Below are 16,503 nucleotides of genomic sequence, written 5' to 3' on the forward strand. Positions count from 1 at the left end.
CTCCAAAGTGGGTAGACATTGATAATCACCCACTGATGTTAAGAATGTGAAATGTGTGATGCTATTTCTGTCATAGAAGAAAAGATGGTGAGTATGGAAGGGACTGAATAAGTGAAGGGAGTGCATGAATGAGTATCTACCTACTGTTGCAGTCTTACTTGGTTGCACTAATCACTCGAATAATCAGTAGAGTGTCAGGATGTTACAAGCAGCAACTGTTTCAGCCCAGTGGGTCACTGTGTTCCAGCTTACTTTCCTTTTTCAGGCAAAAAAGTGGAGCTGCTGCAGGGGTGATAGGGAGGGAAGATGGGGAGGAGGGACTTGGGGGCATAATGAACTGCATATTTGGCCGGAATAAAGGAACAAAGGAAAAGATGTTCCAGATTGGCGGCTTGGACGCTGGCCCAGCATGTGCATTGGCTCGGAGGAAATGGAGATCCGTGTCCGATGATGGGTTGCAATAAATGCGAAACGGCCCTTCCCTCCAAAATCGCTCTCCACCCTCCACAGCAAGTTATACATTCCATTGGCCCTCACTGCGCTCTAGCCAGCATGATCCGAGTGATCAAGTGGCTTTAGCTGCAATCAGCCAACCCACAAACACATTTACACTTCTGCTGGCATTATCCTAGCAGCGTGCTTCAGCATGGTTAACGTCACCGACAGAAGTGTTCTCTCAAACACTCTTAACATACATGAACGAAGCAAACATGGCTTGGCGCCCAGCTGCGTTGAGCCATTTCCTTTTCTTTCTTTTCTTTGAGGAGAGACGGGTTTGAGGGTGCATGTGTGCGTTATTTGAAATATAAGCTGCACACTTCATCACAAATTCTCTTAAATATGTCAGACTGAACAGCGTCAAAACCTTCTTATCTCTGCTGTGATGCACAGGATTTTTTCCCAAGGACTTTGCATTTTTAGCTTCCTCAGATTCACTTTCTCAAAGAATTTGGCTGACTGGGGTGATGGAGGGAAGGAGAGATGGAAGGAGAGAGGAGAAGAGATGGAATTGGAGAAAAATAAAATAAAAGCTTGGTTTTGTCTCTCGCCACTGACATTCAGAGAACCAAGTGGCTCCAGAAAAGGGGATGATGTCCAAGCAGAATAAGGCTTCAGAATTTCATGCCCCTTTCCCGAGTTCTGGGCACAATGTGGTACAGGGGATGAAAGGCTGGTGTAGTTAAATATTTGCATGGCCATCAGCTTTGTGGTGGAGAGAAAAAGAAACAGCGTGTTCTGGACAGTGGCAATGCCTTTCTGCTTTGAATTAGCGCCACATCTGAGAAAGGAAAGGCCACATGAAGACCTCCAGTGCAGTTTACACAAATCATTATCAAAAGGGAAGCTTGCCATCATCAGAGAAGAAGACACAGTGGTTTATATACTAAACATTTGATGACTTGATATATTTCAGAAAAAAAAGGCTCAGGACCTCAGTGTTTAATGGAAAAAGAAAAAAGCTCTGATTGTCTCTTGCAGAGGCCTTCAACTCCAGACATTAAAATCTAGTTTGGGGTCCTATACTTTGCAATCAGTGGTAGGCATGACTCTTGGTGGCCATTTAGTTACATCAACAGTTAGTTAACTGGAAGTGATTACAAAATCTAGCACTGGAAGCTGAATTCAAGGCCTGGATTCGAAGACCTTTGGTCTATTACAATACCCAAGTATTTCTGAATGGCACCAATTTCCTGGAAACTGTATGATAACAGTAGTTATGTGTTTGACATTTCACTGTGCAAGATGTTTCTTTGCCAAATTCCACAGCAGACTGTGGGCTATCATGTATGCTCACTTGTGCTACATGCAAGAATATGCAAAGATTTTCTGACAGTAGGTCGACTGTGCCAGAAAATGACTGCATTCTGCTAGTTGTCATCCATCAGCTTCACTTGCACTATCACCATTCCCAGTATCATCTTCCCATGATGTACTGCAATTGCAGCAGCACTCACATTTTAACCAGATATTGTAGGCACCTAAAAATACGACAGAGGGTTTGTCTTACTATTTGTATTCTCTGCATTTTGAAATGATTAAAAACTAGCAAATGACACATGAGGAATTCTTGTATTTTAGATTCTTCAAAATTGCCCCACTTTGCCTTGATGCAAAGGCAATGCCCAAAAATGTATGCTAACCATGCTAACTGTTAAGTTGTATGTGAACAGTTGCTAACAGTCAATAACAGTGATCGCTAACGATCTTGTCTTGCAGTGTCGACAGTGCCGGACAACGTGGTGTCCACAATGTTCCCCAGACGGACCACAACTACCATCAGCAGCACCACCAGCAGCACACATCGGGGCATGGCTGATGTGACAGTCACAGCGGACCCCAGGCAGGGCAAGGGGGTGGTGGATCCAGTGATGGAGCATCCTGGGACCATGGACCCCACCATTTCCAGCCTTCCCCCCTCCAGCAGACGATTCTGTGATAGCACAGAGATCAGGGACATCGTCTGGCCGCAGACACACAGGGGGATGACTGTGGAGCGACCATGTCCAAAAGGAACCAAAGGTGTGTATGTGTGTGTGAGAGACTTACGTAAGAGGAAATGTGAACTTTACTTGTTCTGTTATCACTTGAGGACACTATGTACCACCGAGGCTAGAACGAACTGTGCGGGTGTCCATTTAACACTGTAGGACTTTATTTAACACTAGTGATTTTACTGTGTTTTTGTCCAGGCTAAAGTGGGGGGTTTCTATGTTGCTGTGACAGCTTCTCAGTAGATTAAACTAGTGTTTTACTGCACACAATGCAGTTTTGTATTTTCCTGCACCTGTTCTTCGGTGGCCTAACTGTCTAAGGCAGAGGCCTTAAATTTCAGACCTTGAATCCAGTTTTCATTTCGAAATCACTCATAGTTAACTAAAATGTAGTTAATTGGCCACCTAGTGTCATGCCTACCAGTGAATACAAATTCCAGGAGCAGAAATTGGATCAGAAACTGGAACAGAAACCTCTGTTGTTACTGACCTTTTGGTTGGGAAACACTGGATTACATGCTGCACCCTTGACTGTTAATTTGATTCAGCTGGACATTTTTTTGGGATTGGCTTTGAAACAGTAGTTTAGAGGGTGGGTTTAGACAGTGATTGTGTTATTTTTGCTCCTCTTCACCCTCTCTCTCTCTCTCTCTCTCTCTCTCTCTCTCTCTCTGCTTCTTCATGGTCAGGTATTGCCTCATTCCTCTGCACAGCCTCAAGTGGCACCTGGAACTCAAAAGGGCCAGATCTCAGCAACTGCACTTCCCACTGGGTCACTCAAGTGGCACAAAAGGTCAGTAACAATTGATTGTGTGTGCATCTTTCAAGTGGTAATTTTTAAAATATGATTTTTAAGTTTTCAATGTCAAAAAAAGAACACAAATACTTTTTGAAAGAATTTTTTAAGAATTGAGCTACAAGTACAAAATCATAGCCAATTTTGTTATTGCTATTGGGTTCTAGGGCTAAACCTCGCCAACGCACATTGAGCATTCCTCTAACCACAGCATTCTTATCAAACTGTTGTTTAGGTAATGATGTAGACTGTGGAATCTACACTCTATAATGCACAGTTCATACGGACATATAACCTACATGTAGACATGTTCATATAAAATTACAGTCTGCTTTAACAACCAATGAATTGAAAAATGTATATGGATTTGATGTTGCCTATAATGACATATGTACTAAAAATATTATGTATATTCATGTGTAAAACAGCAAGTTTTTAATGCAACAGCCTTTTAAAAACATTTAATTCATGCACACTGAATGGGAGGCACAACCTTGTTCCGTTATTTGACGCCAACAAGTGTTTATTTAACCTTCAGGCTGTTACACACCAGAGACTTACTCCTCAGGCCAATTTTCTGTTGCAAATTGTCACAAAGTTTATCAACATGGCTTCCCACTTCCCCCATTCCAAACCCCCTCATTTACCCAACCTGTAATTTGTGTCCCCGTAATCACACATTTGGTTCTAAATTGGGTCAGATCCGGAGTGGAGAGAATGCGGCGAATCTGGCCAATGAACTGGCCCGACACACACAGGGCCCCGTGTTCGCGGGAGATGTCAGCTCTTCTGTCCGGCTCATGGAGCAGCTGGTGGACATTCTGGATGCTCAGCTTCAAGAGCTCCGGCCCAGCGAGAAGGACTCGGCCGGACGCAGCTTTAACAAGGTACACAAACACAATCGCAACAAAACAACCAGCAGCTTATGAGCTTTATAAATAAGTGGAAATGCATTGCATTGTCCTACAGTAATGTTTAAGGGTATCTAGTCATATTATGACAATATTATTTCCCATATTTCAGCCTCTCTTAGTATTACTTATAGATGCATTTCATTTTTTTTTTTTTTTTTTTTTTTTACAGTGTTCAAAAGTTTTTTGGTCATTGACGATGGACCTTATGTTAACATTTAGAAGAATTTCAGTTTGACAGTCAAAAGTTTGGGGACAACTTGCTTTCTTAAACGACTGATAGAAATGAGAAATTTTTTTTTTCAGTGTGCAAAAATCTAAGTTATATATCACACATGTAAATATCTGTGGTAATTATAGTGACAGTACTACTTTGGGAATAATGCCAAGCCTTGTTTGTTTTATGCCCTCATTGTGACGTCAGCACTCATCAGTACTCAAACCTTCCAGGTTTTGGGCCATATTTGGGCTACTTTTAACAACAGTTTGGAAAAGAAAGCTGTAAAATCATTATTTTGGGAAAAATACTAAGCAAGAGTATACCCAAAGGATTAGCGCATAGCTGTTATATGTTGATAAATCCTTCTCGATTCAACAGGATTCAGGTGAATCCAATTGAAAAGTCAAATTTAAATCAAATTTGTACGTGTCAAAAGACTACATTGGCTCCCCTTGCGCGTCTGCCTGGTAGCATGATGTTTGGGTGCAGACAGTTCCTGCTTGCCTCTGTGTTGCTAAGCCCCATTCACAACACCTACCAACCTTTATGGAACCCTGGAGCCCTCTACAATTTGGAATTTGTGGATTTCCTGATCCCAATTGCCCCTGCAGTTCCCAAAGCTCATTTTCCTGCCACTGTGGAATTCAGCCAGACCACATGGATTCCCTGAACAATGACCCAACCCATGCGTGTTTGACTTTTTCAGAAAAAAGCAGAATCCCTTTTCTTCTCTCTCTTTTGAGAAGGCTTTCTTTCTCTTTCCACTGGGGAAGACCACTCCTTCTTGCCTGCCTCTGCCTGTAGGAATTATTGCAGGCTTCTGTGGCCCCAGGGCTTCTTCTTCTTCTTCAAGCCCCCCACCAATTCTGCTTCAGCTCACCTCCCCTGTAATTATAGCGTTAGCGCATCCGACTCACCTGCTGCTGCAGATGTAAAAAGCTGCCTGCTAATGGCCAGGAACCGTCTTAAAAAAAAAGCAGAGGGAAGGAGCTGCGGCCCCTTCATGAGCGTAATTGCCCTCCTAGACGCGGCTCTGGCCGGGCCGTGTGGCGGAGGGAGATATTTTCACAGGAGAATCTCTACAGGAGCCCAAGAGGCCACAGATATCCAACATGAAGGATTGGATGGTGGTGGGCTTAGCAGAGAATGGTAAAAAAAAAAAGACTGACTCATATGGCCTCAAGACCGGCTCTCAGTGCTCCACGCTCACTGCTGAAAGCGCCGGTCTGGAGTAAAGGAAATGAAGTAGGTGTAATTTTGCGATGGAATTTTTTTTTCAAAGGCAGGGCAGATTTTCCTTTCTTCTTCTGCACACCTATGCAGGATTGGTCTGGAGTGAACCTATTAGCCAGTGAATGTCCTTATACTTGCAAAATGTATAGAAAGAAAGAGAGACAGAAAGACAGAGAGAAAGAGAGAGAGAGAGAGAGAGAGAGAGAGAGAGAGAGAGAGAGAGGGAGGAAAAAGGAGAAGGGCACTTTGTTTTGATGGAGCGAGTCCGAAAACGATCATATCGCCAGATAGCACAATTATCCTGACCATCAAATACAAATGACCTCCTCCAGCTCAATGGATTGAGTTTAATGGATTTTCGGGCTTCATTTGAATGCACGGTCCACTACTTGCATCTCCGTGTTTTTTTCCTCGCTCTCTCTCTCCGTGTGCGATTCAGCAGTGCTGGTGTTTTAGTTATGTAAGCTGGTGATGTATTCCAAAGACACTTTTAATTGAAGCGGGGGAAATGGGCTGGCTGGGCTTCTTCCATTTCTGCTCGGCTTCGGCCGGCCGTGCTGATGCTCTGATTACACACTCCAAACCACACGAGTGTGTGCCGGAATGTGGCACCTTGATGTTCCTTTGATGATGCAGCCGCCAGTTTCATATGCTCTTATGTCTTATAACTGTGGGTGTGTATGTGAGGAAGGGCGGTATGTATGTATGTATGTGTGTGTTTGTGTGCGTATTATTCTTGGTCTTTTCTGTTTCTCTGTACTTGTTTGTGTGCGTGTGGGCTTTTATCTTTGTATCTAAGCATCAAAACATGAGAAAAGATGCCCTGTGCCTATATGAACCCTTCTAACTCAGTCTGTGTATGCATGTGTGCTTTTGTTTTTCTAAACAAGTGTCAAAAGAAAGGAAACACATGCCGGACCTGTATAAACTCTACTAACCTCTAATTTCTAACCTTGTGTGTCTGTGTGTGAAGACATCATACGATTTTATATAAGGGCCTTTTTGCTGGTCCTCACTTGGGCATGTGCTGTTTTTACCATGAATTCATTTTTGTAAAAAAAGGAGCACAACGACTCCCTTTTGAAGAATGAGGTTAAGGTTAGGTTTTAGGTGTTGTAGTATTTCTCGGCTACAGTTGTACAAAAATCAATGGAAGTCCTCACATGTAATGCAAGACAAACTTGTGTGTATGTGTGTGTGGATGAGTGTGAACGTCAGGGCCTAATAGGAAAATGATGCTGCCAGTACTGATATTCAGGAGCTAAAACGTCTGAAAACCGATAATAACAGCCATATCATATTTAAAAATAAAACAGACATTAGTTTCTAGGGAAGCACTGAAATTTCAACTGATGGGATGTTTTTGCCAAAAATGGTCAAAAGTGTTATGAAAAAGAAAAACAGCTGAAAATTTGGACCAAAGAACAAAATTTGTAGTAATGAAAATGAGAAATAGTGATTCAAAATGCTGTTGGTTTCTTTCCTTCTTGCATTTAGCAAACAGTTTGAGCAGCAGCAGATCAACAGGGAGGTTCTTGTGTAGTACTGTTTGTGCATATATATGAAGAATTGATCAGCCAAACCAGTTACTACACGATAACTACAGTTAATACTGGGCTTATGGAAAGCTATTTTTGTAGGTTAACAGTGACTTATTATTCTGAAAGTTCCTTTACTTTTTACTGTGTTTTTAGAAGTTTAACTGAAACATCCCTGGCTCCATTCAGCTAGCCAGGCTAAACTAGCATATGTCGCACTGTTTGATTGTTGCAGTATCTGTGCTAATTTCGAACATGCCGGTTATGACCATTTATGACCACAAATTTCAATAGGATATATATGATGAACTGGTATACCATGAAATAAGTTCAAATATAACTGTTAAAGTCACACTTATTAAAAAGCAGACGCTCTCAAAGTATTAAAACACATAATTATGAGGGCTCCCGAGTGGTGCAGCCATCTAAGTGTTGACCCGGTCATCAGGAGATCAGCGAGTTTGATCCCTGGTGATGTTACAGCCGTCCATAGCCGGGGGTCCAAGAGAGCACAACTGGCCTCGCTCTCTCTGGGTGGGTAGGATGGCCCTCCCTTCGCCCCCCATCACTCAACACAATGCTAGTCAGTGCAGGCGTCTTGTTAGCTGACGTAACAGATCTGGCAGTTGACGCTTTCCTCCGAGTGCGTTCGGCTGTCCAGTGACGTTGCGTGAGTGGCAGTTCGAAAAGATGTGGTGGTTGGTTTCACAGGTCTCGGGGGAAACCTGTGCTAGCCCCACCCTCCTAGCATTGGTAGTATCGTATGATTGGGGGGTGGAATTGGAAACGACTAAATTGCAGAGAAAACTGGGGGAAAAAATAAAAACAAAATAAAAACTTATTATATCTTAGAAGGTGGAGCTTCTCATAATTCTTTATTTATTAATTCTAATTAATTAATTGTTAATTAGCTCTGTTAGTTTCTCATCTTTGATTAGGTCTTTTCACATAAAGGTACTTACATTATGTCTTGTGACATGCAGTCATAGTTTCGTTGTTAACCATGATGTTGAATTATGTTCAGATTAATCCGTTTAGCCTGTAGTTGTAACTAAAGTAAGCCACCGCCAAACTATCTATAGAGAGTCAAAAGTTTGGGCACCCATGTTCAAATGATGTTATGTTCATTTTCTAAGTGAAAATAAGTCACACATCATATTCAGAGAATGTAATAAAATGTGATCTGTGCAAATAGTTATGGTACATTTTATGTTTTATGTTTAATTCTTTCTAAATATTCAAGGAATTTCTGCACTAAAACTTTCAGAAAATGTTTAGGTTTGTTCCTTGATAAAGATGTTCCACCGTTTGCATATAACATTACAGGCGTCTTTCCAGTACAATATAAAACTGTGCTGCATGATTCGGCAATATTGATAAATCCATGGCCAGTTTTAGTGTCCAGCGATGTATCTGTCGGGCCTCAGAGTGCATCCTGACCTTTCCTCTTTCTCTGTGTGTGTGTACTCTTATTTCTTTAAATAAGCGTCAAAAGCGAGAGAAGACGTGCAGGGCCTATATGAAGGTACATACACGCTGCATCCTGCTTCCCCTGACCCCGCTTCGCTGCATGCGGCTTCTCTGTCTGTCTGGCTGTCTGTCTGGCCGGCTGTGTGTCTGTCTGTGTTTCTGTCTGCGTGTCTGCGGGACGCTCTCTGCTGGATTCTGACTAATTCTTTAGGCACTTGTTAGCGTCTCTGCCTTTGTCTGCCTGGCTGCTGCTCTCTTCTTTTCCCTTTCCCCACTGCCTCTCTCTCTCTCTCTCTCTCTCTCTCTCTCTGTCTACTCCCTTGCATGCTCTTCCTCCTTTACCTTTCATCTCTTTCCCCTCCCCCTCATGCCTCCGTGCTCTCCTCCCCACTTCATAACTCTGGCTCTTTCTTCACTCTCTCTCTCCTCTCGCTCTGTCTCTCTCTGTATTTCTCGCCGTCTTGCTTCTCTTCCAGTCTCCCTAATTTCCTATATTTCCTCGCTCACTCTGTGCTTACCTGTTTTTCTTCTTTCTTTCTCATGCATTCTCCTCCTTTTCTTGCTCCCTCTCCTCCTTTTTGCCTCCTTTTCTCATACTTTGAACCTCCTCCGTCCCTCAGCACTTGAGTATTGTATGAGTAATTGCCTTTCCTACAGATATAATTGCACCCCGCCTTTAGAGTGCCAGTGGTGTGATCAAAGTGGCTCACTTTTTCACCTTCGTCAACTTCCACCAGTCCTACCTTCTGGATGCTGGAGGTCACACGCCATCGTGTGATGAAGTCATTTTCTTCATTGGTGCATTTGTGTTGATATCTGATATGTCCCTCCTTCAAATACCTGGGTTTTTTTTGTTTTTTTTGCACCAGGGTGCATTCTTTTCACTGAAAAGCACTAAAACACACTCTGCTGGAACACTCCCAGCCTGCTGCCACGTGAGGCTCTTTTTGACTGGGGTTTATTTATGTGATAAAGCGTTTTTTTTTACCCCCTCCTTTTTGTCTGCCAAGAGAAATAGGCCAACGTCGGGCTGTTCGCGTGCCAACTTCCTCGAGTGTGCGCTGTGATCCGCCTTTTTCAAAGTCCCTCTCCATTCAAACGCCTGTTTTAGCGTTGACAAAACCAGTATCAAATTAAGAACGCCCCGAGCGCTCCGTTCTCACGCTGTAAATCCAGTTCGTCTGCCACAGGTTTGCTTAAATTCAGAGTGGTCTTAAATGACCTCTGCCCAGAATTTGAACCCTTAGGGCTGTAGAATTATTGTCAGTTTGCTATACATTACATTTATATCATATCACCTCTTTATATGTTACACTTTATATGGATAGCCCTCTGTAGATGCTTAGTAGATGCTTACCTCGCCTTTAACTCGCCTCAACACGGAACCTAGCCCTAACCCTAAGCCTGGTCCTAAACTTAACCCTAACCCTAACACTTTTTGTCATCATCTGTTGAGCATTTATGGGGACTATTCAAATAAAATAGGACCAAATGAATTGACATTATTGTTTAATTATTTAATTAAATAATAACACAGAAATGCATAATAAATACTTATTAAATAATAATACACAAATACTCCCGTAATAAATTACATTGACATTCAAGTCACATTCTTTATCAGTAGTTTTTGCTTGTTTTGATGCCAAGAAATGGCAAAAAATATAAAAAACATGTAAAACATATATATATCTATATATATATATATATATATATATATATATATATATATATATATATATATATAAAACTAAATATTTTCCTCCCACATAAACTGTACACAGCAGTAACTTTTCATCAGACTGAAGTCATAATAAAATGTCTTTGTCTGCTTAAAGACAAAAGTTTATAATCTGTCCACTTGTTTCAGTGAGAAATAGTTAATATAAGATTACACCATACTTTTTGTTACTGCCAGCCATTGATCTTTGACCTGAGAGCACTGATCTGAGCACACATTAAAAATGTAGATGAGTCTAGATGTGCTCCATGTAGTCTAATCAACAGCTAGATTGGTCATGCCCGCCACTACCAAAATAAACAAAGCCATGGCTGGGTCTAGAGTGCAGAGTCGATGGATTGTATTGTTTTACCAGGTGATACTAAAACACAGTTAGCTCATTATCGCTGTGGCTACTGTTACATTGCGCTGACAGTATAAAAGTGCTGGTGTGACTTTTTGTTTGTCAACAGTGCCGTTGTTGCTGTGCAGTACAGGTTGTTTTCTGGTGCAGATCTAGGGCATAGAGTATCAAACTGCACAGCAGAGGTCCTTTAAGTGTTTCTCCCAGCTTTGACATACTTGGTTCAAGCCATAAAGGGCTCAAAGATGAACTAATGTGAAAGAGTTACAGAGCCACTTAAAGGTCTGAACACACTATGAAGGGGTTTTCTATATTTTTATTATTACCACACATAGTATAACAGAGAAATCATCAGATATGGAATAACACATATGAAATTATCTAGGGACCAGTTTGCCCTGTTTGCCTTAATGCAGCTTTACATGAGTGAGGAACCATGACTGTAAATGACATTCAAACCTACACATGTTGCATTTTTACAGTGACTCTTTCAGTAAAGAGCCCTACTATACAGCTCTCACAACTGATTGGAGCCTGGTTAAAGTGCAGCTCGCATTCTCCATCAGTAAGAAATTCATTCTTTCATTTTCTTAAAGAAATGAATCCCACCCTTTCCAAATCAGTATGTGATTGTTTGATTCCACTGTCAGTTCCTAATTATGTCAGTAGTTGATCTAACCTGTAAGGTCTTCTGTCCAGATCCTGAAGTCCAGTAGGAGAGCTTTCTTGACTGTCTGCCTAGATAAAACAGTTGTAAAAAGAAAATCTGACTGGGCAGATCTGACTGGCCATTTCAATATCTTAATCCTTTTCTTTCCCACCAAAGATTAATAATGAAATAAAAATAATACCAAGATAAATACAAGCATGAAGATTCTATAAAATCAGAATGAACTAAAAATGACATGTATTATTTCATTCTTAGGATTGAGTAGGCCTTTTCTGGAGGCCTTGAAAGTGCTAAGAGTTCCCCACTGCTTGAGATTCTTTCAGAAGTTCCACAAACATTGAGAGCTTGTTGACTAGGTTTTGTCTTAGAAACAAAGCTTTACATGTCTTTAAGGTTATGAAAAACAGTTATCTAATCAGATGTCAAAACTTTTGACTGATATTGTATTCCAGAGAAAGCCCTAAAGTGCTCAGATCAGTGGCTTAAGGTTAATCTGAGTCATCTCTAGGTTATAGTGGGCACACTGCAGCTGAGAGCGGAAATAAAAAGCGGTAAAGTGGCAAACGTTATTGCGCTTATTGGCAGTGACAGAGCAGTAGAAGAGCTTGCTGTCACCATGACATAGCTAATCTTGACTCGTGTGTATCTCAATTCTGTTTTATCTCCAGTAAATCGAGGCCCACTCGGTTGAAACTCGGCAGGCTATCTTCTTTTCCTCTTTAATAGCGAGTCTGGAGTGACACCGTGCAATAAGGACCCACTATATGGTGTAGTGAGCTGGTCTACAGTGTTTAAATAAGGTTGGGAATGGCCCTGGAACTGTTTAATTCAGTTAGCACTCGCTCCAGGCCTCAGGAAATGAAAGGATTGTGATTAGGAGCGAGAAAGGGAACGTGAACGTCTCCGTCTTTTTTTTCCCCCCTGTAGTTCGACGGGCTTCTGCGAACAGATCCCGCCGCCCGATAAGCCGTTTCCCCCTCGCAGGAAAAGGCATGCATTCTGAGGGCATTGCGGCCAGATCCTGTTATGGAATGTAATCATAATTGTTCCTTGGAAAACAGGCCGCTTTGTAGGAATAGGACCACTTTGGACTAGTGAATGACAGAAGAATGCCCCATTTATTTGGAAAAGTATCGGGCTGGTTTCCTGCTGCAATTTGCAATAACAATCCCTGTGATGGTTAAATGACAAAGGTAACACACAACACACACACATACACAAACACACGTGCAATTCCAGGCACAAAACCAGGCTCAGTTTGGGCCAAAGACCCACTCTTCAAACCCCCTCCCCCCTTTCTGACCCCCAATCATGGTTTTACTCGCTTGTCATGACTTTCATTTGCTCTCGTTACCCCCTCATGTGCCTCATGTATGAAGTCTTTTTCCTTTTTTCTTTTTTTGATCTCCACAAAGGGAAACGGCAAATATCAAGTGCCTGTCATTTCTCTTGTTTCCACGGTTACAGGCCATCGTGGACACGGTGGACAACCTCCTGAGGCCGGAAGCCCTGAAGTCCTGGCAAGACATGAATTCCACAGAGCAAACGCACGCTGCCACCATGTTACTGGATACCCTGGAGGAAGGGGCCTTTGTCCTCGCAGACAACCTGATTGAGCCCGCCGTGGTCAAAGTGCCCGCCGATAACATAAGTGAGTCATTTCATCAGGCAAACTGAACAGAAAAAAGTCAGTGACAAGGCTTTATGTGTGAGATTTGAGCCACCTATCAAAGTCTAATAGCTATTTTACATACGGGTTGCTCTGTTCTCTCTGGAGCTCATTTCAAAAGAACACAAAACCAAAACAGATTTGGCCGTTTAACCCTTTAGTGCCAAGGCAAATCTTTTTTAATCTACTTTTCTTACTTCATTAGTAAGAGGAGTCTCCAATGCTGTTGTTGCATTTATTTACAAAGAAATAGACATAGCCTTATAGGTTTTTGGTTTTGTTTGTGTCATAAACCAACATTTTGAACTTTCAAATGAAAACTTCAGTCAGATTTTGAGATGCACAAAACTAAAAATCAATGCCACTCTTTTTTTGAATGAAGCCCTTTTCCATAGTAGCCATAAAATTCAATTCTCAGCATTCGTTTTTGCACTGTTGCATTTTTTTTCCTTTAATAAAGTGGATGAAGTATGTCTTATTGCCAATTTATAAAGCTGAATTGAACTAGATATTCAACTTTATAGTTGAGTAACCAACATTAAGAAATGTATGTCATTGTGGATAAACACTGTTTTTATGGTGTCAGGTATTGCAGGACTGTTTGATATGAGGAAATCAGTTGTGTCATACGTTTTATCTCATGTTAACTATCTTTGTGGCAAGGTATGAATTGTTTTCACAGCAAGGGGTTCTCGCTCGCAGCTCAACACAACATTTCATTCAGATGAGCCAACAGCGGCCAGTCCGTTTCACTATGTTAATCAAAAATTTCCAAGTGAATTTCCATTCCACCAGTGAAGTGGCCACTATGGGACTGCAGAAAGAGGTTAAAAAGGTTTTATTAGATGGTGGCTATGGATAAAAGATAAAACATTTTATTGTTGCTGTGATTAACGTCAGTAAGAAGCATTTCCACGGAGTGTGTGTGCACGCTCTCTTAGAAACTAACACAGTACATCCAACAATAAAAGCAGCATGAAGCTTCTTGGTACAGTTCTAGAAAACATAGTACCACAAATGCTCTAATTCCATAGCTTTTACCAAATATGGAAGAGATTACCTTAAAGGTGAATGCACAGTTTGCTCAGTGCTGAGTAATGAGTTACTTACTGGCTCTATTAGCCTCATAGCTCCAGTGCAAAACTAAAGAAGTAACCTTCAGACAGCGAACATGTCTTAGCTGATCGACTACTCGGGTTAAAAGGAAAATTGTGTAAATTTGTTTGTCGGCTGAACCACCACTTAATATTCACGGCCTCTCTTTGAGAAGGCCGTGACCCTTTGGACTCTTGTTCTGACACACCATTGCATCTCAGATGTTGTAGATGTTCATTAAAAGTCTGCTGTCAAAGTGCATAAACCCAAATATGACCCTTTCAGAAAGTTCCACGGAATCAGAGGAGGGAGCAAATGATGTTTGCGCCTGTTTTGCAGCTGCCTGTGATGTGAACAGCAGATTTCTCCCGAGTGGTCCAGTGCCTCCAGCTTCCAAATTAGCTGGCTTCATTTCATAGTGTCTCTCTTTGAATTTGACTTTGAAGTTAACCTCAAGACAGGCTTCTAATCTAGTGTAAACATTTCTCTCTATTACAAATTCAAATAGTGTTTTGTCATCATTTGACGCATTCGCAAGTCTGTAGGAGGAGGCGTTCAACGTTGGTGGCAAAATGACAAAGACAATTGTTCAGTCTGCAAAGATCTGCACTGTTTAGAGACTGTAGTCCTGCTGCTGAGAGCAGGCCGACATTTCTCGAGAGATGCCACACTAGTCATACTAGAGTGGTGGTCACTATTGATTATATTTTAGTGATAGTTAAGCAATTGTTTTACCTCTTAATTGAGTAATCAAGAGTGTTTAAAATAGGCCAAACAATGTAAGCAGACTCAAGTAAACAATACAGAAACATGCAGAGAGGGTGCTTTGTCCAGTGCTCATTCAAACTGACCCATATAAAAACAAACCTAACACACAGTTCTAGATGTAGTACATTTTCCACCCACTTGAGAGACAGCTGGAACCATCACAGTAACTGTGAGGACGTTTGGTCATTTTATGTTGCTCTATTGTGTCTATTTTGGCTCGGTAGTCTGGCTTATTGGCTTACATGACATGATATACTGCACTGTTCTTCACACAAATGCTAACAAAAATCTTTACAGTCATCCGGAATAATGCAAAGTTTATATTCTCCTCTGCCGGATGTGAAAACGAGCAGCAACAGTCATTCTGTCAAGGCTGTAGCATACATGCGATTGACGTTAGCGATAGCTTCCCATCTTATATTATCTTAGCAAAGTCTTTGCAAAGCAATATTTCTGAAAATAGCAACTGATCCATCAACACACCACTCTAGTTTACATTCCTGCGCATGCATGGTTGTGTTATAGTGGTTGGTGGCTTTATCTTCACCTGGAAGAGTGAGGAATTGGCTAAATTGTTGGCTTCAGCCTTTAATGAGTATCATTAAGTCTTGACTGTTAAAACTTTACGCGACTGAAAATCATAAAACTGAAACTTTCAGTACTGGATGATGGCCACTGGGAACAGGACAGTTCCAGCTTTCTGATGTCTGAGATTCCGGTACTTTCCACAGTGGAGAAGCATCCAAAGATTTCAAAATATTTTGCTGGGAAAAGAAAAAGTAAGAAGTCTTTAAAAGACTTCCTTTAAAGCACAACGTGGCAAAACATGCATATAAATGAATATGTCCGTCACATTCTTACTGTAAAGAGACTTTTATAAGAGTCTTTAAAATGCTAATATGTTTGTTTTTTCCATTGTGCATGAAGTCAGAAGGCATTTAGGCACTCATGTGGCATAAATAATGTAATATGTGAAAGGTGTATTTTCTTTGCTGTAGTGTTTTATGGAGCATACTAGCTTGATTCTGGATATGGGAATAATGGTGATTTTCAGTAAATGACAATTGAAGAGTATAAAAAAATGTACTGGATGTTTAGGAAGAAAACTTGGGAGAGCAAGTATTTATCTGGATGTCGTCAGCTTTGCTAGCAGTTTGGAGATTTGAATTTTTTTTTTTCAAGCAGTAAAATAATCACGCGTGTTAAAGTGATTAGCCTGGCAAATGTTTCTTGCAAATATCACTCTCTTTTTTGTTTTGTTTCCTCAGAGAGAGAGAAAAAACATTTAGTCAAACCTTTTTGCAGAAGTTAAACCAACATAAAACTGAGTATTCATACATGCAGGGCTGAGAGTGTGATGTCTGTTTAGTTTCAGTCGTCACTAATACATCTGAGTGAGCTGAGAGCAGACTGGAGGGTGAAGGAAGCTGCACAGCAGTTGTTTTATGGATGTGCTGAAAAAAAAGGAATCTTTTCGGAGGAGGGTTTATTCAGGAGAGGGAGTGAGAGAGAGAGGGGGAGAGAGGGAGCGAGGGGGGGGGGGGGCGGGATTTTGAA

The 16,503-nt window shown here is 41.4% G+C and overlaps 1 protein-coding gene across 8 annotated transcripts in view; it reads left to right on the plus strand.

Moving 5' to 3' along the window:
- LOC108436868 (adhesion G protein-coupled receptor L2-like) overlaps nucleotides 1-16,503 on the plus strand; it is a 172,879-nt gene that overhangs the window by 103,331 nt on the left and 53,045 nt on the right. For 5 of the 8 annotated variants that reach the window (XM_037547743.1, XM_017713589.2, XM_017713590.2 and 2 more), the window contains 5 exons: nucleotides 2,218-2,520; nucleotides 3,182-3,285; nucleotides 3,990-4,175; nucleotides 8,677-8,715; nucleotides 12,882-13,065. In XM_037547743.1, the coding sequence (XP_037403640.1) occupies nucleotides 2,218-2,520; nucleotides 3,182-3,285; nucleotides 3,990-4,175; nucleotides 8,677-8,715; nucleotides 12,882-13,065 (816 nt within the window). The remainder of the gene's footprint in view (nucleotides 1-2,217; nucleotides 2,521-3,181; nucleotides 3,286-3,989; nucleotides 4,176-8,676; nucleotides 8,716-12,881; nucleotides 13,066-16,503) is intronic. The other 3 variants (XM_037530822.1, XM_037547748.1, XM_037547750.1) reach the window with 1 other exon arrangement.

This window comes from Pygocentrus nattereri, chromosome 2 (genome assembly GCF_015220715.1).
Source record: "Pygocentrus nattereri isolate fPygNat1 chromosome 2, fPygNat1.pri, whole genome shotgun sequence".
Classification (NCBI taxonomy): Eukaryota; Metazoa; Chordata; class Actinopteri; order Characiformes; family Serrasalmidae; genus Pygocentrus; species Pygocentrus nattereri.